The following is a 26,635-nucleotide window of genomic DNA, read 5'->3' as shown; positions in this document are numbered from 1 at the left end:
AGCACAGGTCACTGCCCCCACCCCTCTTCCGGGGAGCCTGTGCAGCCCGCCACTGCCAGGTTCCCGGGATCCAGGGACAATTTCTCAGGGAGAACACACGGCGGGCCTCAGGCTGGGGCAACGTCACGCCGACTTCTGCCGCCGCAGGACCGCTCCGCACTCCGTGCCCCTCCCTGCCCCCGGCCTGAGAGCGCCAGAGCCCCCGAGTCAGCGGCTCCTTTAACGCCGTCCTGTCTGAGCAAAAAGCAGACGCCCTCCAGCGACCTACACGCAGAGGCAGGGCCAAGTCGAAAGCTGAGCCCCTGTGAGCTGTGAGAACAAAGAAGAAAAAGGGAAATCTCTCCCAGCAGCCTCAGAAACAGCGGATTAAAGCTACACAATCAATTTGATGTACCCTGCCTCTGTGGAATACATGAATAGACAGCGAATCATCCCAAATTGAGGAGGCGGACTTCTAGAGCAAGATCTATGATTTTTTCCCCTTTTCCTCTTTTTGTGAATGTGTATGTGTATGCTTCTGTGTGAGATCTTGTCTGTATAGGTTTGCTTCCACCATTTGTCCCAGCGTTCTATCCGACCATTTTTTTTTTTAATTTTTTTCTTAATAATTAATTTTAATTTAAAGAACTCTGTTATACTTTACCTTCTTTCTATCTTTCCTTCCTTCCTTCCCTTTTTGAGACAACGAATCGTCCCAAATTGAGGAGGTGGACTTGGAGAGCAAGTTTTATGATTTTTTCCACTTTACCTCTTTTTGTGAGGGTATATGTGTATGCTTCTATGTAAGATTTTGTCTCTATAACTTTGCTTCCACCATTTGTCCTAAGGTTCTATCCTTCCCTTTTTTTTTTCCTCTAAATAATTATTTTTTTAATTCAATAACTTTATTATACTTTATTTTATTTTACTGTATCTTCTTTCTTTCTGTATTTTTTCCTTCCTTCCCTCATTCCTTCCTTCCTTCCCTCCTCCCTCCCTCCCTCCTTTCTTTCCTTCTTGCCTTCTTCCTTTCTTTTCTTCTTTCTTTCTTTCTTCCTTCCCTCCTTCCTTCCTTCCCTCCTCTCTTTCTTTCTTTCTTTCTTTCTTTCCTATTTCCTCCTACTTATACTAATTCTCTCTACTTTCTCTCCCTTTTATTCTGAGCCGAGTGGATGAAAGGCTCTTGCTGCTCCAGCCAGGAGTCAGGACTCTGCCTCTGAGGTGGGAGAGCCAACTTCAGAACACTCGTCAAGAAGAGACCTCCCAGCCCCACATAATATCAAACGGCGAAAATCTCCCAGAGATCTCCATCTCAACACCAGCACCCAGCTTCGCTCAACGACCAGCAAGCTACAGTGCTGGACAACCTATGCCAACCATATAGCAAAACAGGAACACAACCCCACCCACTAGCAGAGAGGCTGCCTAAAATCATAATAAGTCCACAGACACCCCAAAACACACCACCAGACGTGGACCTGCCCACTAGAGAGACAAGATCTAGCCTCATACACCACAACACAGCCACTAGTCCCCTCCACCAGGAAGCCTACACAACGCACTGAACCAACCTTAGCCACTGGAGACAGACATCAAAAACAACGGGAGCTACGAACTTGCAGCCTGCAAAAAGGTGAACCCAATCACAGTAAGATAAGCAAAATGAGAAGACAGAAAAACACACAGCAGATGAAGGAGCAGGATAAAAACCCACCAGACCTAACAAATGAAGAGGAAATAGGCAGTCTACCTGAAAAAGAGTTCAGAATAATGATAGTAAAGATGATCCAAAATCTTGGAAATAGAATGGACAAAATGCAAGAAGCAGTTAACAAGGACCTAGAAGAAATAAAGATGAAACAGACAATGATGAACAACACAATAAATGAAATGAAAAATACTCTAGATGGGATCAATAGCAGAATAAATGAGGCAGAAGAACGGATAAGTGACCTGGAAGATAAAATAGTGGAAATAACTACTGCAGAGCAGAATAAAGAAAAAAGAATGAAAAGAACTGAGGACAGTCTCAGAGACCTCTGGGACAACATTAAACGCACCAACATTCGAATTATAGGGGTTCCAGAAGAAGAAGAGAAAAAGAAAGGGACTGAGAAAATATTTGAAGAGATTATAGTTGAAAACTTCCCTAATATGGGAAAGGAAATCGTTAATCAAGTCCAGGAAGCACAGAGAGTCCCATACAGGATAAATTCAAGGAGAAATACGCCAAGACACATATTAATCAAACTGTCAAAAACTAAATACAAAGAAAGCATATTAAAAGCAGCAAGGGAAAAACAACAAATAACACACAAGGGAATCCCCATAAGGTTAACAGCTGATCTCTCAGCAGAAACTCTACAAGCCAGAAGGGAGTGGCAGGACATACTGAAAGTGATGAAGGAGAAAAACCTGCAACCAAGATTACTCTACCCAGCAAGGATCTCATTCAGATTTGATGGAGAAATTAAAACCTTTACAGACAAGCAAAAGCTGAGAGAGTTCAGCACCACCAAACCAGCTTTACAACAAATGCTAAAGGAACTTCTCTAGACAAAAACACAAGAGAAGGAAAAGTCCTATAATAACGAACCCAAAACAATTTAGAAAATGGGAATAGGAACATACATATCGATAATTACCTTAAATGTAAATGGACTAAATGCTCCCACCAAAAGACACAGATTGGCTGAATGGATACAAAAACAAGACCCATATATATGCTGTCTACAAGAGACCCACTTCAGACCTAGAGACACATACAGACTGAAAGTAAGGGGATGGAAAAAGATATTCCATGCAAATGGAAACCAAAAGAAAGCTGGAGTAGCAATTCTCATATCAGACAAAATAGACTTTAAAATAAGGACTATCAGAAGAGACAAAGAAGGACACTACATAATGATTAAGGGATCGATCCAAGAAGAAGATATAACAATTGTAAATATTTATGCACCCAACATAGGAGCACCTCAATACATAAGGCAAAAACTAGCAGCCATAAAAGGGGAAATCGACAGTAACACATTCATAGTAGGGGACTTCAACACCCCACTTTCACCAATGGACAGATCATCCAAAATGAAAATAAATAAGGAAACACAAGCTTTAAATGATACATTAAACAGGATGGACTTAATTGATATTTATAGGACACTCCATCCAAAAACAACAGAATACACATTTTTCTCAAGTGCTCATGGAACATTCTCCAGGATAGATCATATCTTGGGTCACAAATCAAGCCTTGGTAAATTTAAGAAAATTGAAATTGTATCAAGTATCTTTTCCGACCACAACGCCATGAGACTAGATATCAATTATAGGAAAAGAGCTGTAAAAAATACAAACACATGGAGGCTAAACAATACACTACTTAATAACGAAGTGATCACTGAAGAAATCAAAGAGGAAATTAAAAAATACCTAGAAACAAATGACAATGGAGATACAACGACCCAAAACCTATGGGATGCAGCAAAAGCAGTTCTAAGAGGGAAGTTTATAGCAATACAAGCCCACCTTAAGAAGCAGGAAACATCTCGAATAAACAACCTAACCTTGCACCTCAAGCAATTAGAGAAAGAAGAACAAAAAAACCCCAGAGTTAGCAGAAGGAAAGAAATCATAAAAATCAGATCAGAAATAAATGAAAAAGAAATGAAGGAAACAATAGCAAAGATCAATAAAACTAAAAGCTGGTTCTTTGAGAAGATAAACAAAATAGATAAACCATTAGCCAGACTCATCAAGAAAAAAAGGGAGAAGACTCAAATCAATAGAATTAGAAATGAAAAAGGAGAAGTAACAACTGACACTGCAGAAATAAAAAAAATCATGAGGGATTACTACAAGCAACTCTATGCCAATAAAATGGACAATCTGGAAGAAATGGACAAATTCTTAGAAATGCACAAACTGCCAAGACTGAATCAGGAAGAAATAGAAAATATGAACAGACCAATCACAAGCACTGAAATTGAAACTGTGATTAAAAATCTTCCAACAAACAAAAGCCCAGGACCAGATGGCTTCACAGGCGAATTCTATCAAACATTTAGAGAAGAGCTAACACCTATCCTTCTCAAACTCTTCCAAAATATAGCAGAGGGAGGAACACTCCCAAACTCATTCTACGAGGCCACCATCACCTTGATACCAAAACCAGACAAGGATGTCACAAAGAAAGAAAACTACAGGCCAATATCACTGATGAACATAGATGCAAAAATCCTCAACAAAATACTAGCAAACAGAATCCAACAGCACATTAAAAGGATCATACACCATGATCAAGTGGGGTTTATTCCAGGAATGCAAGGATTCTTCAATATACGCAAATCTATCAATGTGATTAACCATATTAACAAATTGAAGGAGAAAAACCATATGATCATCTCAATAGATGCAGAGAAAGCTTTTGACAAAATTCAACACCCATTTATGATAAAAACCCTGCAGAAAGTAGGTGTAGAGGGAACTTTCCTCAATATAATAAAGGCCGTATATGACAAGCCCACAGCCAACATCATCCTCAATGGCGAAAAACTGAAAGCATTTCCACTAAGGTCAGGAACAAGACAAGGTTGCCCACTCTCACCACTCTTATTCAACATAGTTTTGGAAGTTTTAGCCACAGCAATCAGAGAAGAAAAGGAAATAAAAGGAATCCAAATCGGAAAAGAAGAAGTAAAGCTGTCACTGTTTGCAGATGACATGATACTATACATAGAGAATCCTAAAGATGCTACCAGAAAACTACTAGAGCTAATCAATGAATTTGGTAAAGTAGCAGGATACAAAATTAATGCACAGAAATCTCTGGCATTCCTATATACTAATGATGAAAAATCTGAAAGTGAAATCAAGAAAACACTCCCATTTACCATTGCAACAAAAAGAATAAAATATCTAGGAATAAACCTACCTAAGGAGACAAAAGACCTGTATGCAGAAAATTATAAGACACTGATGAAAGAAATTAAAGATGATACAAACAGATGGAGAGATATACCATGTTCTTGGATTGGAAGAATCAACATTGTGAAAATGACTCTACTACCCAAAGCAATCTATAGATTCAATGCAATCCCTATCAAACTACCACTGGCATTTTTCACAGAACTAGAACAAAAAATTTCACAATTTGTATGGAAACACAAAAGACCCCGAATAGCCAAAGCAATCTTGAGAACAAAAAATGGAGCTGGAGGAATCAGGCTGCCTGACCTCAGACTATACTACAAAGCTACAGTAATCAAGGCAGTATGGTACTGGCACAAAGACAGAAATATAGATCAATGGAAGAGGATAGAAAGCCCAGAGATAAACACACGCACATATGGTCACCTTATCTTTGATAAAGGAGTCAAGAATATATAGTGGAGAAAGGACAGCCTCTTCAGTAAGTGGTGCTGGGACAACTGGACAGGTACATGTAAAAGTATGAGGTTAGATCACTCCCTAACACCATACACAAAAATAAGCTCAAAATGGATTAAAGACCTAAATGTAAGGCCAGAAACTATCAAACTCTTAGAGGAAAACATAGGCAGAACACTCTATGACATAAATCACAGCAAGATCCTTCTTGACCCATCTCCTAGAGTAATGGAGATAAAAACAAAAATAAACAAATGGGACCTAATGAAACTTCAAAGCTTTTGCACAGCAAAGGAAACCATAAACAAGACCAAAAGACAGCCCTCAGAATGGGAGAAAATATTTGCAAATGAATCAACTGACAAAGGATTAATCTCTAAAATTTACAGGCAGCTCATGCAGCTCAATAACAAAAAAATAAACAACCCAATCCAAAAATGGGCAGAAGACCTAAATAGACATTTCTCCAAAGAAGATATACAGACTGCCAACAAACACATGAAAGAATGCTCAACATCATTAATCATTAGAGAAATGCAAATCAAAACTACAATGAGATATCATCTCACACCAGTCAGAATGGCCATCATCAAAAAATCTAGAAACAATAAATGCTGGAGAGGGTGTGGAGAAAAGGGAACACTCTTGCACTGCTGGTGGGAATGTGAATTGGTTCAGCCACTATGGAGAACAGTATGGAGGTTCCTTAAAAAACTACAAATAGAACTACCATATGACCCAGCAATCCCACTACTAGGTATATACCCTGAGGAAACCAGAATTCAGAAAGAGTCATGCACCAAAATGTTCATTGCAGCTCTATTTACAGTAGCCCGGAGATGGAAACAACCTAAGCGCCCATCGTCGGATGCATAGATAAAGAAGATGTGGCACATATATACAATGGAATATTACTCAGCCATAAAAAGAAACGAAATTGAGCTATTTGTAATGAGGTGGATAGATCTAGAGTCTGTCATACAGAGTGAAGTAAGTCAGAAAGAGAAGGACAAATACCGTATGCTAACACATATATATGGAATTTAAGGGAAAAAAAATGTTATGAAGAACCTAGGGGTAAAACAGGAATAAAGACACAGACCTACTGGAGAACAGACTTGAGGATATGGGGAGGGGGAAGGGTGAGGTGTGATAGGGCGAGAGAGAGACATGGACATATATATACTAATAAACGTAAGGTGGATAGCCAGTGGGAAGCAGCCGCATGGCACAGGGATACCGGCTCGGTTCTTTGTGGCTGCCTGGAGGGGTGGGATAGGGAGGGTGGGAGGGAGGGAGACAAAGAGGGAAGAGATATGGGAACATATGTATATGTATAACTGATTCACTCTGTTATAAAGCAGAAACTAACACACCATTGTAAAGCAATTATACCCCAATAAAGATGTTAAAAAAAAAAAAAAGAACATAAAGAGTACAAAGTAATTCTAATAAAGCTAAATTTCCTCCATATTTTAACAGTAGAAATCGTATGTACAAGTCACTTCTATGTAATACAGTGTTATTAACAATAGATTGTGGGTTCGTTTTTTTGTTGTAGTGGTTAATGATCTTTCTTGGCAAAAAACTAAGAGGCTATATTTGACATTGGTGTTTTTTTTTTAATCCATGAATTCCCAAGGTTTATAAACCACTGATTTAACCAATCCCATTCCCTTTTCAAATGTTAAGAAATCATACCTTAAAACTGATAGCAATCTTTTAAAAAAACATATAGACCTTTATGTGTAAACTAGGAAGCAGGTGCTCACAAAAGACCCTGCCTTATAACTTATCTAAATCCCTTATATCAACTCTAAAGCCCTTAAAGCAAACCTATACCCCCTAAACTACCAAAGGCTTCTCGCATTATGTGCGGGTAGGAATTGAGGCGAGTTTACATCCAAATGAACATAAATGTGATTTGAGAAGTATAAAACTATTTTTTTGGAAAAAAAAAATACACATGCTCTTCCCATCATCAATATTACAAGGTTTTTATAAAGATTTTTTCTTCTAATATTAGCTAATAGCAGATCCTTTAGTCTTCCTTTATAGATATCTTCCAAATCAATGATTAGCTTAAATCTCCCTAAGCCGATGGCAAATTCTCCTTAACCCTGTAACTACAGAGCCAGAAACTGAAGAATTTACTAAACCACTCACTCCGAGCACAAATCTAAACAGAGAAGCACGATCACTGAGCACTAGCTGGGCTTCCAATCTGCACAGACTGAAAGTCTTAACGGGAAAAAAAGATCATGTTCACAGTGGAAAAGGGAGCATGATAAATGTAAATTTGTGAAGTCAATTCTATATGCATACATAAAGTGAAAGAAGGCATCACCCCCTCCTGATCAATCCCCTCACCCTTTCCCTATTTCATTCGATGTTTCATGGTATTATAGAAAATTTTAGAAAACTTTACAAGTTCCTGGGTTGGGCTGCCTTGTTCTGCCTATTCTATGAAGAGGTTTTTTGTTTGTTTGTTTGTTTTTGGGGGGCGCAGTTTGCCCTCATTATAATGATACAGAAAGTAAATTTTTTTAATGTATATTACATTTACAGTCTTATACTATCTAATGTTCAGTAAATCCCTAAAATCATTTATCTTTATTGTATGGAAGAAAATGTGCTGTTTCCACCTTTACAATATTCCAACCCCGGTTGTGAAATGCTGTTCACCTCACCCTCACGTCCGCTGCACTGCTCTCCTCTCGACAAGGAAAGAATGTACCAAAACCTGGAAGGAAATCAGACCTGAGTGTTCAAGGTGTGACACAAGCTGAGAGACTCAACTGTTCTCGGTCAGTTTTGCCACAGGTGGAATAGGAATTATATCCATTTTTTCAAACAGTTTTTTTGAGTATTATATGAAATAATACAGTAAAATAAGCTTTTAATCAGTTATGCGAAGTGTGATCCATGGACCAATGCCACGGATTGTAACCTGCCCCTCGACAAGTACAGAGAGTATGTCTGTAGAAACTTGCAGTGATGTGACATTGCCATGACATCCCAATACATGATTTTGTACCAGTATTTTGTTATGAAAATGCCCCAAAATACAGGAAAGCTGAAGAAAGTTTGTAGTGGTTTGAAAATCACTGACTTAACTGATCCTATTCCTTTATCAAATGTGAAGAAATCATTAAGTTAAAACCTACAGCAAACAATCTCTTTCGTTCCAACATTTACCTTCAACCTAGATTCCACAAATAACATTTTACTCAAGTTTTTCTTTCACATAACTATCCGTCCCCTCCATCAGTCCAAATTATTTTCATTATACTTTTCAGAATTAGTGAAATGCATGATCTTGTGTTTTTACAAAATAATCCACAACGGATTGAAAATAATACAGGTCCTTTGCTGCAGACACATCATCTCAAACTTTTTTTTTTTTTTTTTTGACAAGATGGATGATGTCCTAATGTTGACACAGAAATTGGGAGCAGATATTCCTAAAAACCAAATTATATTTTCCACAACACTATCAGCATACCAGAGAATGAGCTACTGTCCTTTCAGATGGAAGGTTTATAAAACATGAATCTTGCGAGTGATTTGCTCCTGATAAGCCAAGGTTTATAAAACATGAATCTTGCGAGTGATTTGCTCCTGATAAGCCAAGAGCCTACAAGCAGACAAAGTTGCAAAATGAAAAAAGAATTTCTGGAAAGTAAATCAATCTTAAAAGCAAACATTCTGTTAAGTCAAAGAAAAATGAACCCCAAACCTTTTGAACTACATTTCCCTGGCTTATAATGACTCTCACTAAATATCTGTTGAACGATACCTTGTAGTTATTTGTTTTTCCACCAGATGGCAACTATGGGTGGAATAACAATGATTTTAATCTCCACATGTGATTTTCAGGATTGTGCAAGACTTCAAAGGTATAAATCCAGTCACCCTTCCAGAGCTTGAATTCCCTCACCACCGCTGCTGCCACCACCATCAAAACGACATCCAAACCACCAAACTCCTCTAGGGAAGAGAAACTCTCGGCACTCGGAGGCAATAGCCTGTCTATGGACAGGACCCACTACCTGAAAGTTCTTTGTTTCCAGGGGGCAACACTCTTCCTGTAGCTGTCACTCTCTTACCTACCTGTAACCCCTACAAGAGAAGAGACAATCTAAATTCTCCCCAGGCCATTCTTCAGGTGTTCAAGTCAGCTAACATTGTCTTCAACCTTCCAGGTTAAACACTCCTCAGATGACAGGGCGCCCTCACCAACGTGAGGGCTCTCCTGGCACATGCCCCAGTTTTTCTCTGTGTTCCAGCACAGGGCCTTCGCTCCTTTCAGGCCTTTGTCCAGTTGTTCATCTTCTTGACAAAGCCTTCCCTATTTAAAACTGCAACTCTGCCTCTGACAAGTTCCCATCCTGTTTTGTTTTTCTACACAGCCCTCATAACTATTCAATAAATTAAATTATTAATATAATTTATTTCCACTAGAAAGTAGATAGTAAGCTCCATGAGGGCATTGGGTTTATTCACCCCTGTATTTCCAGAGCAAACCAATATTTAATGAATGAATGCATGAAATGATTCATCAATGAATTTGCCACATAGGTAAAATCTCACCACTAATGTGAAGAAAAGGACAGCAATTCTAGTTACAGAAGCAACGCTGCTATTAATGCAGTAGGAAAGGCCACACACCTTAAGATGGCCTGCTTAGATGCTCAACGGTGCTCCCCTTGTACTTACTTTCAGCTACAGTGTTAAAGATACTGAGTCTCCCTCCAGTGTTTGTGAAGCTGGTTTTACGGATCCAAACTGAGGAATTTACATGATTCTTTTTTTTTTTTTTTTTTTTTTTTTTTTGCGGTACGCGGGCCTCTCACTGTTGTGGCCTCTCCCGTTGTGGAGCACAGGCTCCGGACGCGCAGGCTCAGCGGCCACGGCTCACGGGCCCAGCCGCTCCGCGGCATGTGGGATCTTCCCGGACCTGGGCATGAACGCGCGTCCCCTGCATCGGCAGGCGGACTCTCAAACCACTGTGCCACCAGGGAAGCCCCTACATGATTCTTTTCTGAATTTAATCTACAGCCCACTATTTTAGTATGTTGTTATTTTCAGACCTTTAGTGAATAGGTGGTATTAAACACTATCCTTTGCCAGTGCAGACTGCTCAGTCCAGTGTATGGATTGCCCTAAGCCGTTTCTGCTTCTCAGGCTTTTTTCTATCCTTATGCTTTGAAATTCATAAACCATCTAAAATCTATTCATCTCCTCACAACTCCCTTGGCAATGTGATAGTGGTGGCAGAGAAACCAGAACCGGGAGAGAAAAGGAGCAAGCATTAATGCACAAGCCATGCATAAATCAGAGCAGCTGGATACCTGAAATATGCCTAAATGTGTCTCTAGAAAACTTAACAGCAACTATTATTTGTGTCATGCTTTAAAATTCACAATTATTTTCATTTACGCTATTTCTGATTACAACCGTATGATGCATCCTTCTGTGAAAATGAAGTGACGCTCTGCGACAGAAGAGGTTCTTAAACTGGAAGGTCCATCAGAATCAGCTAGAAGACCTGTTAAAACAGACTCTTGGGTCCTCCAGAGCTCCTGACTCCACAGGTCTGCAGTGGGGTCTAAGAATGTGCAGTTCCAACAAGTCCAGGTGATGCTGATGCCGCCGGTCTGAGGACCCCTGTTCCGAGATGCTCTGCCCTGGGGCAAGGATATGAATGTGCAGGCCATCTGATGTAAAGGCTTGGTGTTCTTTTCAATAGGCAACTGTGCTTCCTAGGCCTGAACTTTTAAAACAAACTGCTATTATTAAGAGAATTATAAAAATTACTTTTTGCCCCTTTCCAACTTCAGAGGAAAGGAAGGCTCTATAGAACCCCTCTGCCTGAAGTTTTTACACAAGAGAACTACCAATTCCAGAATCAGTACCTCCTAAATGGAAGTATCCTTTCCTAGAGCTTGACTGTCCTTCCCTCACTCAGACACACCCTCCCCACACCCTCCCCTGCCCACACTCCTCTTTCCGAATTATTTATTTTGAAATCTCAGGAGTTACTGCTTTGACCATCCTGCTGCTAGCACTTTCAACACCTCTAGCTGGGACTTTTCTTCCAAGGCCTCATCCTTGAAGTCCTCAACACGAGACTTACCTAAACACTTTCTCCTTTACTTAAAAAGTAGCTTTCCAAGCTACCTGCAGTGTAGTGGTTAAGACCAGGAGCTGTGGAACCAGATCAAGTTCAAATACAGGCTTTGCCACATACCGGCTGTTTAACTTTGGGCAAGTTACTTAGCCTGGCTGGGTCTCAGTTTCCTCATCTAAAGAATGGGGGTACTAATAACATCTACCTCAGAGTTGCTGTTAGGACTAAGTGGCTTTCTACTGTTAAGTGCATATAACAGGTATATTGCAGCTGTTAAGTGCATATAACAGGTATACTGCAGCTGTTATTTTTCACAGCCACCTCATTGCCACCTTCACAATCATCAGCTTCACTCAGGCTGCTACACATTTGAGAGAAAAAGTCATACAACTTTGTAATTGGAGATACGGGTCCAAAATAGTAACATTAAATTTCACATAATAGTAAATTACAATTAATGTGAATTGTCTTGTTAATAAATTACAACAACTAAGTACTGCCTTTTGCTATACTGTTCCAAGTATCTCATTTAATTAGCACAGACCTATACTTTCAGCTGTGTAATGAACAGCACCTATAAGTTCTTTGAGTTCCTCAAATTCGGCATACTAAAAATTTGAACTCCCCTTCCACCCTAAACTTGCTTCGTCTAACTGTATTTTCTACCTCAATGAATGACACCATCACCTCCTACTGGTCCAGGTCAGAAACCAAGGAGTCATCCTTGACTCTTTTTCTCAACTCCTTCTGACCCATACCCTTCTCTTCTGTATCCACTATGTGTTGCTAAACTGAAGATGAAAGCGACAGGTACAGGCAAGTTTTCAAACCACTGTGACTGTGGTCAGTAAGAAATGAAGTAGAAAATTCCTATCAGAAAATGAGATCAAAGAACATTACCCTGGACATAACCCACCTTCTATTCATCTCACCCAATTCACCCATCACTGTTTTTGTTCAGATTTTCATCTTATCAACTCCTGGATTATTGCAACTACCCACAAAATTCCCGGTCTTCATTTTCCTAAACCAAAATTCTACATGACACTCAAAACTACTTTAAAAAACACTGGTATTGGGGCTTCCCTGGTGGCGCGGTGGTTGAGAGTTCGCCTGCCGATGCAGGGGACACGGGTTCGTGCCCCGGTCCAGGAAGATCCCACATGCCATGGAGCAGCTAGGCCCGTGAGCCATGGCTGCTGAGCCTGCGCGTCCGGAGCCTGTGCTCCACAACGGAAGAGGCCACAACAGTGAGAGGCCCACATACCGCAAAAAAAAAAAAAACAAAAACACTGGTATTCACTGTTCCCTCCACGAGCATGCCCTCTGTCCCAATCCAGTAGTTCCATTTCAAATGTTATTTTCTTATTTAAGCGTTCCTTGCCTTTCCAGTTGAAATCCACTCCTTCATACTCCCAGAAGCCTTTAACAATTCCTCTCCAAGAAATGTAACCCTTTATAACTTGACATGTAGATTTTTACCTATATTTTTCAGGAAAGTGAAAACCAGTAAGGCTGAAGGAATCAGAGGGATAAAACTAGAACTTGACTAATGTAAAGACTCTTTGGAAGAGCCCTATGGCAGTGGTTCTCAATCTTGTCTGCACATTGGAAACACCTGGATACCAGGTACCTGGGCCCCACCCCAGGGGTCTTTGGGCGCAGCAAAAGGGCATTGAGCATTTTCAAAGCCCTTCAGGTGATTCTGACATGCAGCCAACGCTGAGAAGTACCGCTCTATGGGGAATATAACAAAGAGTTGAGATTAATAAAGGATTCTTAAATAGCAGTAAAGATCTGGTGGAAATCAGTAGAGATGACTCAGGGTAGGCAAATGGTACTGCAGGAAAAAAAGTCTTGAAGTCAAGGAATTCAGTAGCACTTCGTAGACAGAGTAGGACTAAAATGCCTTACAACTGGTTGTAGGCTGAAGTTGGAGAAGATGAGATGGGCTTGGAAAGGATGCTTAAGGGAAACTAGGCTTGGAATGAGAACTAAGAGCAAGTGGTGGAAATGAGGTCAAGTGAATTCAGAGAAGGAATTCTGAAAAAGGCGCCGTAAGTTGGGAGGATGTTCAAAGACGACAGAACTTCTGTGGCAGCAATGAATGTTACAGATGTAGGGAAGTTTCCAAATCAGGGTTACCCTGCTTATCAACAGTGATGAGGAAAATTCCTATCAGCAGCTGAAGTCAAAGAACACATCTTGGAGGTCTGACGAAGATGACAGCATAGTTGCAGAGAGAGGTGTTATAAGCTGTGGTGCAGTTATTTTAAAAAGGGACGTTTTTTGGAGAGATTGTGATGGAATAACTCTAACACCTGTGCCCAGGCACCAGATCATCTCTCCATCTTAAAGTACATTACCCACCCACCCCCAAAAACAAGCTCTTACAGTTTAGAAAACCAGGTATGTATCTTAAGATATTTCTGTATCAGTAATTTTAATAACCCATAATCCTTATTTTTCATTACTAAGCACTAAACACTTTTTAAAATGAAGTACAAAACCAAATAAATTCTAAAAAAAACAAAACAAAAAAACCCCAGTGCTCACAGTAAATGATGGAGTGGGAACATGGAGTTGCCATTAAATGGACTCCTTCGCAGTTTCAACGTGTGAAGGCTTCCTCTGTGCTTCAATGTGTCTTCAAATTCTGATCCTTTCTCCCACTTGATTCCTGCATGCTGCTTCAAAAACCAGTGAGTTTTGCAGAAGGAGAAAACACTTTAACTGTGTATACTAAGCTTAAATACCATCAGAAATGCCAGATCCTGGCTCACTAAATCCTTTGAAATACATTATTGTAAATATTATGGCTGACCAACATCTCTACAGGACAACTGCGTTATAACAATTCTATAGCAAGAGACAGGAATACGATCAGTGTAGTGTCATATAATACGAGGAACTATATAGGTAAGTTCACCTATGGCGCCGCCCAATCGGTGGTCAGGTGCTTTAGAATCATTTTCATTTCAGTAGATAGTAAATCCAATTTATCCCAGTTATAAGGAAAAAAGTTTAATTTTTATAAGGAGTATCAAACCCCTACCTAGCGAGGTGAGCAGGGGGAATCAATTACCAGAGAAATGCAAAAATATATACAAAGGAGAAATACAAGGGAAATCCATTATGACACTGGTATTGGGGGCAAAATAATTCATATTATAGCCCCATGCCATTATGGCAAAATACATTTGTATCACTAGGTACAAGAGAAAATGGTGTAGCCCGCAAAATAGGTAAAAATCTATTATAATGAATAATACCTAACATTTGACATAGCAGTGCTATTTCCAGGTTCTAGTTATTAAACCCAGAGTGAAAGTGGTTTATTGATCTGTTTACAGCATTCTAAAGACAAGGATTAAAACTGCTGTTTTGTTCTGACATAAGAAACAGCTATGGAAAAAATTTAGTCCACTGCCTGCTACATGGTAGGCACTCAGCAATGACAGTTCCCTAGTTCACTGATGTGACCTTTCCTTCCCCATTTCAAACACAGATTCTAACTATCCTTTAAAGAACATCTGTTGAAAATTCTCAAATCAAGACCACAGCACACTGTGTTATATGTTTGATGTTCACATTAACAAGAGACATTACATGCGAATTTCTTACACATGAGGGTAAGTCAGGTCTAAGATTGACGATGAACAAAGTGGAAGAAAAGAAGGGAAGGAAACGGAGAAAGCAACGAGAGTGCAGAGGAAGGATGGAAAGAAAAATCTTGGTGTCAGTGTGAAGAGCAAATCAATTCCTCAAATGTTGGGTCTATCACGGAACACGTACCCCACATGAATCTGCTGAAAGTACACAGAACTATAATAACCTGAGAACCCTGGGCTTGGGGACTGCCAGCATTACCAGATGCATTCATTTCCATCACTCCAATGATTCCAGCAGGTAACCAGAGAAAGTCAGTCTAGCCACCCCTATAAGCTGCCAGCCCCTCATGGCAGAGATGCCAACAGTGGCCAGTCTGAGAATGACAGCTTATTCTGGCTTAGGAATCCTACCAGATGTGGCTCCCATGGGGTCCTCAATGTCCTGTCTCTTCAGTGTGATCTGTGGACCTTCAGGAAGGGACTCTACTCTGAAGATAAACTCAGAAAGACACATGAAACAGTGTTCCTGCTAAATCCTTCAGCAGCCTTGGTGCTATGCAAGTCCTTCAAAGAGCAGCTCTTGGGATTAATTTCATCAAAACACCTCTCCACGGCTGGGTATAAAAAAAAAAACCTGTATGTACCAAGCAAGGCATCACCCCCATATGGCCGTCTGCCTAGTTTGTGCTGTGTCTCAGTTCTCCCTGGCCTTCAAGGAATGTCCTTCCTCCTTTAAATAGTCTTCTCTGGCATTGCAGTTAGAATCAACTACTGCCCTCCTGCCAGTCTCTGGATTCCAGTATCATTAGCACCGAGCAACTCACAAAATCCCTTTTAATAAAGCTCTTCCTAGCGTTGCACAGGAAATCAAATCCCTGTGTCAGCCCTGGAGAGTTCAAAGCCCTTTGATAAAATTATACATGCTAAATTGTAATACTGAGCTCTGGGCTAAAAATTGTAATTTTCTATATTTTCCAAAGCAATTTGGGATGAAAATTTTCAGGATTATGTTCCCATTATTTTGTATGACTGGGATAAAACTGTCCAGTTTTTCAGATTAACACATAATAGTTACATTATTTAAAAGATAATAATTATTCATTTACTCAAATATCTGAGGGTCCGGCATTGTGCTGCATCCTGGGAATACAGTGAACAAAACAAACAATCCCAATATGTCATAATAACTTCTACATTGTGGTACTTATCTACAAAATAATATGCCATAGTTAAAGTGCCTTATTTAATTGCTAGGGAGTAGGGTGGGACACATGGGAAATAAATACACGATTACTAAATACAGGAATTCTTCATTTAAGTCTTTCTATACATTATGAACATGTAACAATTATGATAAGCAATACTGGGCACTGAAATAGCTTCTATTCACTTAAGGAGTGCTAGTATTTTACCTTTAAAATTTCTATCATTATATATACGCAGATCACATAAGATGTACTCATGGTTGAACAGAACTATTTGTCAAAATACTAAAATTCTATACAGCAAAATTTTCATGCCAAGAATGAAGAAAACACAGCACAATGACCTCAAAATTAGTATACTGTACTATAAATATCAAGATAAATTTTATTCTTCCTAGTATATAAAAATAAAGGTAATTTATTCTTCCTAGTGTATAAAAGGTAATTTGTTTTTCAAACTTCATTTATAGTTTCTGTAATATAAGGAATGTGTAAATATGTTAACAATTTTCTTACCAAAATAAAGCCCTATATATATATATATATATATATATATATATATATATACACACACATATATACACACAAAAATTTAGGGAATAAAGTTTGTCCTTGGTTGGGAATTCCCTGACAGTCCAGAGGTTAAGACCTGGCACCTTTCACTGCGCGGGGCCTGGGTTCGATCCCTGGTCTGGGAACTAAGATCCCCTAAGCTGCACATTGCGGCCAAAAAAATAAAAAGCAAAGTTCGCCCTTGGTTTAACACTGATGTGCATACAGAAATAAACATATATACTCACAGGAGTAACACACACTGACAAAAAGTTACATTTAGCAAAGGTGAAAAACGGGAAAAAAAATCCCGCTAGTACTTTTTTTCTGTCTCTGGGACTGGACAAAGAATGTAGAAAACTACCGAAGTAACCAAAAAAAAAAGACACAGAAACCACACTTCAGACAAACTGCTTGTTAGTACTTAGGACCTGATTTCACAGACAGGTTTAATCCACTTAAATCCTCAAAGGTCATGCTGTCAAGGTGGACGATGAACGTCTGCTGCTACTGAATTAGACGGGCCATCGTTCTGAGAAGTAGGGTACTCCTCCGCGTGCGTCACTTTATTTGACCTTCCCACAGGAGGAAGTGCATTATTTATGCCCTCTTCAGGAGGTGACAGGATACCAGGCATTTCATTCAAAATTAGAACTTGCAAAGATTCTGTTCCATCTTCAACATCCACCTGAATCCCCAAAGCTTTAAGAATGTCACATTTGCACATGGGGCATGTCCCATGGGCTAGAATCCAGGGGTCAATGCAGTTCTTGTGGAAAAAATGTTTACAAGTCAGAATACGAACTGTATCATCAGGCTTATAGAGTTCAAAGCAAACTACACAGCTATCTCCATTTGGACTTACTTCCTTGTCCCCCTCTTTAAGTACCCGAAGTTGAAGCTGGCCACATGCTTTCTTGAGATCAGTTGTTAACCGCTGCCATCTCCTGTTCTGAATCCTTGCTACCCAAAGTCTTTGAATATGATAAAAGATGAAACATGCTAGTGTAGCAGTTGTGACGATCACAAAAGAGACAAAATAGTGATTCATCCAGATGATGTGTTTTCTTCCCACCTCAATCATGACTGTAACGTGAACTCCCTTCTGAATTAAATGCAAAATCTCCATGCCTTTCAAGTTACCAATCATCACCACAACGATGTCTTCAAATGCCTGATGAGACATGGGAAAAACCTGATTGCCAGTTCCCAGAAAGTTATAGATGATCACTCCACTGGCTCCCTTCTCCACGGCCACCTTGATCTTCTGCGTGAAGGTACAGCCTCCCCGTGCGACAAGTGCGAGCCACGTCTCCGAGTTCTTCGACGTGTTGAAACTGGTACTGGGGTTACATGCGTTTTGCGTTTTTCCCTCTGGAGGCACGATAACTCCCGCCACTCTCTTGAGAGCAGAGCTTCTTCCAAACACTCCAGTCTCCCCCAACTCTGACAACATGCGACTCCCAACGTGAAATGATATGTTCGTGTATGCAGTCCAAACAGCGCTGGCTCTGCAACAGTGCTGGCTAAGCAGCCAAAGGAAACTGAATTTCATGAGCCAGGAAGAGGCACTGTTGTTTCTCCGAGTGCCAATCTTGAGTAGACGCATCTCTCTCTTAGTGACTGAAGGACTAACCCAACAAAAAGATGTGGCTTCCACATCTGCTGACAATCAACATAAAATATTAAAATGAAAAAAACCTTCTGGGTGAAAACAAGTTCCACTGTCTTCCAGCATGTTTTTGTAAGAAATTCTTAAAGATGTCTTATGAGTTTCAGATGTTTTTTTGAGAGAAAGAGAAAAACTTCAGATTGAAAAAAAAAAAAAATCCCAGTCTCACTACTGTAACTCTACATACTGCTTACTGTTGGGTGGCATGATTATGACATAAAAGACAACACGGCCAATTAGGTCAGAGCTTAGAGCATGCTGTACATTTATTGGCTTGACTGTTTCAAATGTTGTTACGGGTAATTTCAGTGTTGTTACAGGATGGATTCAATCCTTGAGCTTACTACATGTAATGTTACCTGGTATCACGTTAAACTAAAGAATGTTAAAAATTGTATAAGGCAACGCATTTTAAAACCTGAAAGCATATGCAAGAAAGACCATACGATTAACACTCTCCTTCACAATCAGTGGAGTAAATATCTGTATCAAAATGGCAAGTTTTAAAACCATGAATGATAATTAAAAATTAGCACTATGACCAGATATGGGAAAAAAGTGGTAACACTGTTTTTAACTCACATTTGGTCACAGTGCAAATTTATCTATCATGCAAATTTCTGAACTGAATTTATTTAATAAAGCTTGCTCAGAAATTTGCTGGACAGGTTTGGTTTTGATTTAACTTTTAAAAGTAGGGCATCCCATTAAACTAATTCAGCCTCACTACCCTCACTCTTACATTGATTATACGTAGGGATGACAGCAGTAAAGACAAAAAAGCCTAATCTCATTTCTCTGCAGACCTTGGGTCTGCAGAGACATCTGTTAGTAATCTCACAATATTTTGGGGGAAGAGGAGGACGGGTATAGGGAAAAGATTAAATATAGCAATATTAGTTTAGCACAATTTACTTTGATCAAAAATGTAGCTATAGATTTTATAAAGAAAAACTTCAAGGTCCTCACTTAAATTTAACCACTGACAGCAGTGACTGTTAAAGGTCATAGATGCTTTTAACAAAGTGTTTGCCAAAATCAACAAACATCGTTGGTGGAAGACCCCGCATACACTGTCAGTTCTGCCTATATGCTTGCTACACTTCGGCCAATGGCACAATATGACTTCAGAGCCAAAGAATGACATGTGAACTAACAAATACGGGCAGTCACTGGCACTGCCATACGCTTGCTCAGGGGTATCTCTCAGTGGTTCTTATTCACCGGCTAGGTAACCAAAGCCAAGGATTTTGACCTTGGACATAAATGTCTCTGACCTCTATGCATAGGGTACTAAGAGACCTTTAGGTTGGGTCTCACCAGGACTGCGGGATCTAGTGTATTCTTATGAAATATCCGTCAACAACGTGACAGCTCAAAGAAGAAAAGAGGAAGAAGAAATGGTACCTAAAGGCCCAACACAAAGTGGCATTAAAGAAAAGAACATTGATGTGACACCTTTGGCTCACAGTGCTCGATTTTCTTTCCCAAAGACCATTAATCTGATTTCCACACACCCACTCTTTAAAAAAGACAGTGAGGCACACAGTGTGTTGACTCACAAATTGCCATTTGAGTTGGACATCAATGCTTTAGCATATTATCCAGAGAGATTTTCATCAAAACAACAAAACCCACATCTTCAGGCCTCTCATTGTTATACAGGTGTTTATCTACCAGAAAAAAGGAAGAGGCAAAATAAGGCAAGAGATACAATTTGGAAAGGCAAATGAACAAAACTGCAGTTCTGCTCTAGGTCTATATTATCAAAATGTCCCAAATAGAGACACACTACCATCTTAAGAGGAGCATTTACTAGAGTCAATTCTAGAAGGAAACTTTGCAACCACAGCCGATACACTATGCTAGGATTTAAAGGGCTCTGGCAAACAAAGGTGATTTTTTTTTTTTAATAATGCTGCCCTAAATTAGGCCTATAGTAATTTAAAATATTTTTAGGCACATAACCAGAAGTGCTACCATCTAAAATAATTATTTGGAACACATTATCTACCCAGTCAATAGCTTTGGCAACCAGATTTTCTGGGTATTAATAAAATTAACCACGGAAAATTAAATCAAGATCTAAACCTATAATCAAGTTTACTGAAGAGAAGTATTATTAGACATCAAAAATTAAACATATGGAAGCAAAGTATAAAAATGAGTATAAAGAAACTTTAAAATATTATGACTAATTCTCTGTGGCATCAATGTCACAATCATTGTAATTTGAAAATCAAGACTAAATTGCTTTTAATGTATACTAACATCCTTATTTAGATAAAGGCAAAAATGTATAACAAAACACTAGAAAGACAACAAGTTCATGATATGGAGTTTTATTTTTAAAGCACACAAATGTCACCCTCTTTAGTACTTGCGTAGACAAGCTGCAGTTGAATTCTCTCTAAAGTGCTAAAACAGAATTCATCTTAATTGTAACCTTTGGTAAGACTCAGTTACATCTTCAGGAGATTCTCTGGTTTTCTTAAGTTTTCAGAATGTCACACTTGCAGATGGGGCATGTCCTATGGGCTAAAAGCCAGGGGTCGACGCATGCCTTATGGAAAAAATGTTTGCAAGCTAAAATACGTACTACATCTTGAGGCTTGTATATGTCAAAGCAAACAACACAATTGTTTCCATCTGGATCTAGTTCCTTATCCCCTTCTTTGAGCACTTGCAGTTGAAGCTGTCCAATAGCTTTCTTCACATCTGCCTGTCTCCGCCTCCTGGTGGAAGAATTGGGCACTCGAGGTCTCCAGGCACAGTACAGGAACAGGTAGGCCACTGTGGCAGCCACAAAGGTAAACAGAGATATGACATAATGGCTCAGCCAGGGCATGTGCATCCTCCCCACTTCAATGATGATCGTCACACAGACTCCTTTCTGAATCAAGTGCAAAAGTTCCATGCCTTTCAGGTTGCCTATCATCACTGCGACTATATTTTCCGTTCCCTGGTGAGACATGGGAAATACTTTGTTGCCCGTACCTGGATAGTTATAGATGATCACCCCATTTGCTCCCTTCTCTGCTGCCACGTTGATTTTGTGTGTGAAAGTACAGCCTCCTCCTTCAATGAGGGCCAGCCAAGAGTCTGCTCGCTCAGGCCTGCTGAAATTGGTCATAGGATTACAAGCGTTCTGATTCCATCCTTCAGGAAGTACCACCACACCAGACACCCTTTCCAGAGGAGAATGATTCCCAAACACTCCACTCTCTCCTAATTCTGATATACTCTGATTTCCCATCTGAAACGTTATATTCAGGTGGGCTGTCCAAATGGCTCTTCCTTTTGAGTCAGGAAGGCTAAGTAGTAGAAAGATGCTAAGCCTCAACAGTCGAGATGAAACAGAAATATGAATTGAAGGAGTAATTCTAAGTAGGCTCATTCCTCCATTTGCCTATTAACTGACAAACATGAAGGAAAAAAAAACATCCGTTGTAAAAGAAAGTCAAGAAGCTACCTTCAAGTGTTGGCAGTAGATCATTAAAGCACGTAAATGGAAAAGGCCTTCTATCTTGCTCCTTCTAACATTTTTATTTTTGCTAGATTATCTTTCTCATAATGAAACAGAATAACAAGATTTGTTATTGGTAAAATGTTATTTCAAGAAAACTGTGACTTCCTAATGGGGAAATTGTGACATCAGAGGTAGTTAAGCCAATCCAAGAGTTTATATTAGTGCACTGCATACTGAAATCCTATTGGCCAAAAAGCTAGGCAGCAATGACTCATGTACCAATCTGAATAAACTCCAAAGCAAAAAAAATAATAATTTTTTTAAATACCTCGAGTTTCTTTTCTACTTCTGGATAGCCTGAAAAGCTGCCTAAACACTTTTTGCTCACTGTTTTCCTATCTATAAGGCAAAGGAGAAACCGTTCATGTATAAGTGTACGTCCCTGTCCAGTCACCAGTTCTCAGATATGGCTCTGTGCTACCCAATATGCCATTCTATGGGAAGCAGGAACAAATCATTCCCTCTCTCTTCCAACATTAAATGCTTATCCCAGGCCTAAAGAGGGTCATGTAATATAAACTTTTACTGTTAGTCTGATATATTGCCATCTTGCAAGGCGAATTCAACTTTATTCACTAAAATCACTACCAAGAACCTATACTATGTGCTGAGCAAGCACTAAGTATGGGTCATATGTTGGAGAAGACACATACACCTACTTTGTGGAGATTATCTGGTGAGGGCAGATTTTAAACAAAAACACAAATGTATAACTGCAAGTTGTGATAAGAGCTCTGAAAGAAAAACAGAGTATCAAAAGAAAGAACAAACGTAAAGGGGATCCAAACTTTGAATCGAGGCCAGAGGCCCAGGGCATTGTTCTCTAAGAAAGTGATAGTCAGTCTGAGGCTGGACAGATACATCAGAATTATCCAAGCCAAGTATGAGCTGAGAAGATTCCGGGCAGAGGAATCGGCAATTTCAAGACCCTAAGATAGCAAGGAACATGGAAAGTTAAAGGATCTGAAGGAACATGAGTTTGGCAAAGCAAGAGAGGCAAAAGTTAAGGTGATGAGGGAAGGCAAGGCCAACAGCAGTCAGAGGTTCAGGATCATGAACCATAGACTAAGGATTTTGGATTATGTCCCAAGGACCAGAGAAACACACTGAAGGGTTTCAACCTGGGGAGGTGACTTCAGTGTTTCAAAATGTTCACTTTTTAAAAAGTGTACTTTGGCTTCCTGAAGTGGAAAATGGATTGGAGGAAGAGAAGGATAAATTGATGAGATGAGTGTCTTCTTTTAGGCAAAAGAAGACAGTAGCTGGGACTCTTGAAATAGCAGTAAGGATGTAGAGACAGACAAATCAAGTTACTTTAAAGGTTGAATTAACATACGTGGTAACCGGAAGGGTAGTAGTGGGCAGAGCAAAGGATGACCACAGCTATCAAGTCACTACATTACTTAGTTGATGCAAACTGTAGAATCTTTACTGCTTTAAAGTTGCTTTAATGCTTGTTTGTGTTTATTTTAAATCTTCACCTGACTTCACTCAAGGAGTCAATAAATTGGCAACACTCATTCAAACATCATTTACTATGTACAGGACACATGCTATGCATGTCAGAAAGAAAAGACAGCCTCCATTTGCTTGTGTGTGAAATAGACAACAACATTTAAATCAGAGGCATATTAAGAATTCTGTCATTTTCACAAAAGGAATTACTGTACTCCCTGGTCTGTAATATTTTAGCTGACATTTGCTGTTAAAAATAAAATTGGAACCAATCAACTTGCCCCATGCACAGAATTTTATGCAGGCAACATTTCAGTTCACATGTGAACTGTCTTTACATGTAGACTTTTCCCAAGTTCAAACAGAGTGTGAAATCCTGGCTTATTTATTAGCAAAGTGAAGCCTTACCATGAAGACAGTTATCATATCAGAGGCTGTTTGTTAAATATACGATTATTTAACATTTGAAGATAGAATTACATTAGTTTCTAAATCCTAACTTTGCTTTTTTAGTTTGCTGATTTTCAAGGCTGAAGGAGTTTAAGCAGTAACTATATGTTAGCTCAAAACATCTCAAATCTAAAGGTTCTTCATATGGTTGAAAAGACCAGTTTGAAAACCTCAGTAATTCATTGTATTTTCTCACCATATGAGGAAGCACTTAAGGCAATGGCAGTTAGAACTTCCCCGCTCTCTTTCGCCTGAGTCTTAGGACAAACGCACCTACAAGAAACAATCCTTTATCTCTAACATAGTGGTTCTCAAGTGGGGGATACTTTTACCTCCCAAGAAATATTTGGCTATTTCTGGAGACATTTTTGATTGTCACAATGGGGGAGTACTATTGGCATCTAGTGGGTAGAGGTAAGGGACACTGATAAATATTCTATAATGCACAAAACAGCCCTGTGCAATAAGTAATTCTCTGACCCAAAATGTCAATAATAGCCTTGGGAGGGAGGAATCATCCCCAAACTCACTTGTCCCTGAGAAATGAGGCCTGAGCTCTTACCATAAAGTTTATAATTGGCAAAACATCCATCAAGGAGGATTCCTCAACCAGTCTCCGCTTCCTGTTTTCTTTGAAATAGAAACAGTGCACACCTGTACAAATGCCTATTAGTCTATGAAACCTGATTAAAGATTGCATCCATTTGATCAGGACCAGATCCAAGAGTCTTCTGTGCTGGGGCCAGGATGTCTGAACAGGAAAGGAGGGAAGTGGGCAGTGGGGGTGGGAGAAGGAGTGGAAAACGGATAGCTGATGTTACACTAATCTGTGACTTTTAGACCATTTATTCAATATGTAGACTTTCTATCTTTTTAACAGCCAAGTATTAAAGAGGTTTTCATTAGCTTACCTGCCAGGTTCAACCAAAGGAGACTGAAATATACTAAGGCTGGCTGATCACATTCAGAAATGCCTACCTGTTCTACCTTGCCACTCTGCCTCTTAAAGGACAGTATGTTGATTTTTCTCTTATACAGGCCCATTTCATTATCCCCCCAGGTGGCTACTGCTGTTCCAGGCAGACCACATTCAGAAGCACAAAGACACTTTTCTTGTCCCATCTCTCTATATAAGAGCAAGGTAATTTTCTTTTCCAGAAACCTACTAGACTTCCTTCAAGGTCTCTCTGGCTAGCAGTGCTTTAGAGACCCATGCTTAATGGAACCCCTGGAAATCACAGTAGAATTATCATGACCAGCTAAGGTTAACCACGATTTATCCTGCTATGGAAAATTCCTTCCCTGACTGAGCACATGGCAGGAGGGAACATGAAGGTAATCAGTGCCCTGCCTCCAAAGGGAAAAGGTATGAACTGGAAGGTGAGTAGGTAAACAAAGTTCCTGAGGTTTACCCAAAGGAATGATACTTAAATAACCATTAACCACAACAAACACATAATATTCACTATACACAAGGTTCTGATATGAGCCAGAGCCTATGTTACCAAGGACACAGCACGGCCCTGCTCTCAGGTGTCATCATCTAGGTGGAAGAAGAGAGTTATACACCAATTAGGTACATGCATATATATATGTATATCTTAACTTCTAGGTTCTAATTAAAATTCAAGAAGGTTATCAATTTCATTAACTTGGCGGGGGTTGGGGGGTGGGAATCAGCTGATCTCTATCCCTCCGCTATTCATCAACCTCTGTTAAGAATGCTCAAAAGTCCAGAAATCTCTACTTTGAGAAGAAAAATAGCCAAAAACTATCTGGGCAATGCTTTGTAATTGTATCTCTAAATGCAGGGAATACTGAAGAGACTTCAATAAATTACCTCACAAGTCACCGTATCCAGGGCTATGATATTATTAGAGATCTCTAGGAATCCACAAAACACACTGGATTCGCATTTAATCTTGAGAAAACAACTGTATAGGGTTTCTGTGAGTAATTAAATGCATCATAATGGGATTTGACAGGAAAAGAATACTGACTCTAAGTAGTTTACTGAGAACAACAAAATAGCAAGTAATGCTAATGATATTCTCTGAAAGAGGTATCTTTATTTCTAAAGATTTTTAAAAGCAAAACTTACTTTAAAACGTTATTATCTTTGATTGCAAATTGGTAAATCCTTATAAAAATTTCTTCTAAATTTCTCCTGTAAATTAGTCTCTACTCCCACATATTCTCCCAGACATATGCAATAAAAAAACTATTCTCCACAAATACACTTTTTCCACTTAATATTTCCAAACCCAGGAAAGTGTTCTGAATATCCTAAAATGAAATACAGTAAATTAAAAAACTAATATATCAATCTTTGAATTACTTTCACAATCACATACTATACTAGAGGCAGGTGCAGATGTGTGAAAGTCACAAAATTTACTCAGGCTCCTATTCATTATTATTTATATTAACCAATAAAATAACTTTCAATATCGCTAAAATCTCTGGTAACTAAGTATAGTAGAAAGAAAAAACAGCCAAGACAGACATTTTATTTTATTATTATTATTTTTTGCGGTACGCGGGCCTCTCACTGTTGTGGCCTCTCCCGTTGCGGAGCACAGGCTCCGGACGCGCAGGCTCAGTGGCCATGGCTCACGGGCCCAGCCGCTCCGCGGCATGTGGGATCTTCCCGGACCGGGGCAC

At 39.5% G+C, this 26,635-nt stretch overlaps 3 protein-coding genes across 3 annotated transcripts in view; all 3 read right to left on the bottom strand.

The window, feature by feature from the left end:
• CADPS2 (calcium dependent secretion activator 2) overlaps positions 1–26,635 on the bottom strand; it is a 524,381-nt gene that overhangs the window by 356,257 nt on the left and 141,489 nt on the right. The gene's annotated exons all lie outside the window — the stretch shown is intronic.
• Positions 17,347–18,474, bottom strand: RNF133 (ring finger protein 133). The gene has a single exon (XM_007471314.1). The coding sequence runs from the start codon at positions 18,472–18,474 to the stop codon at positions 17,347–17,349; it is 1,128 nt and encodes a 375-aa protein (XP_007471376.1).
• Positions 20,866–22,078, bottom strand: RNF148 (ring finger protein 148). The gene has a single exon (XM_007471292.1). The coding sequence runs from the start codon at positions 21,932–21,934 to the stop codon at positions 21,029–21,031; it is 906 nt and encodes a 301-aa protein (XP_007471354.1). The 5' UTR covers positions 21,935–22,078; the 3' UTR covers positions 20,866–21,028.

Source organism: Lipotes vexillifer, unplaced genomic scaffold (genome assembly GCF_000442215.2).
Source record: "Lipotes vexillifer unplaced genomic scaffold, Lipotes_vexillifer_v1.1 scaffold618, whole genome shotgun sequence".
In the NCBI taxonomy this organism is placed as follows: Eukaryota; Metazoa; Chordata; class Mammalia; order Artiodactyla; family Lipotidae; genus Lipotes; species Lipotes vexillifer.
Note: the sequence above shows the minus strand (reverse complement) of the source record. Positions and strands in the feature narration are given on the sequence as shown.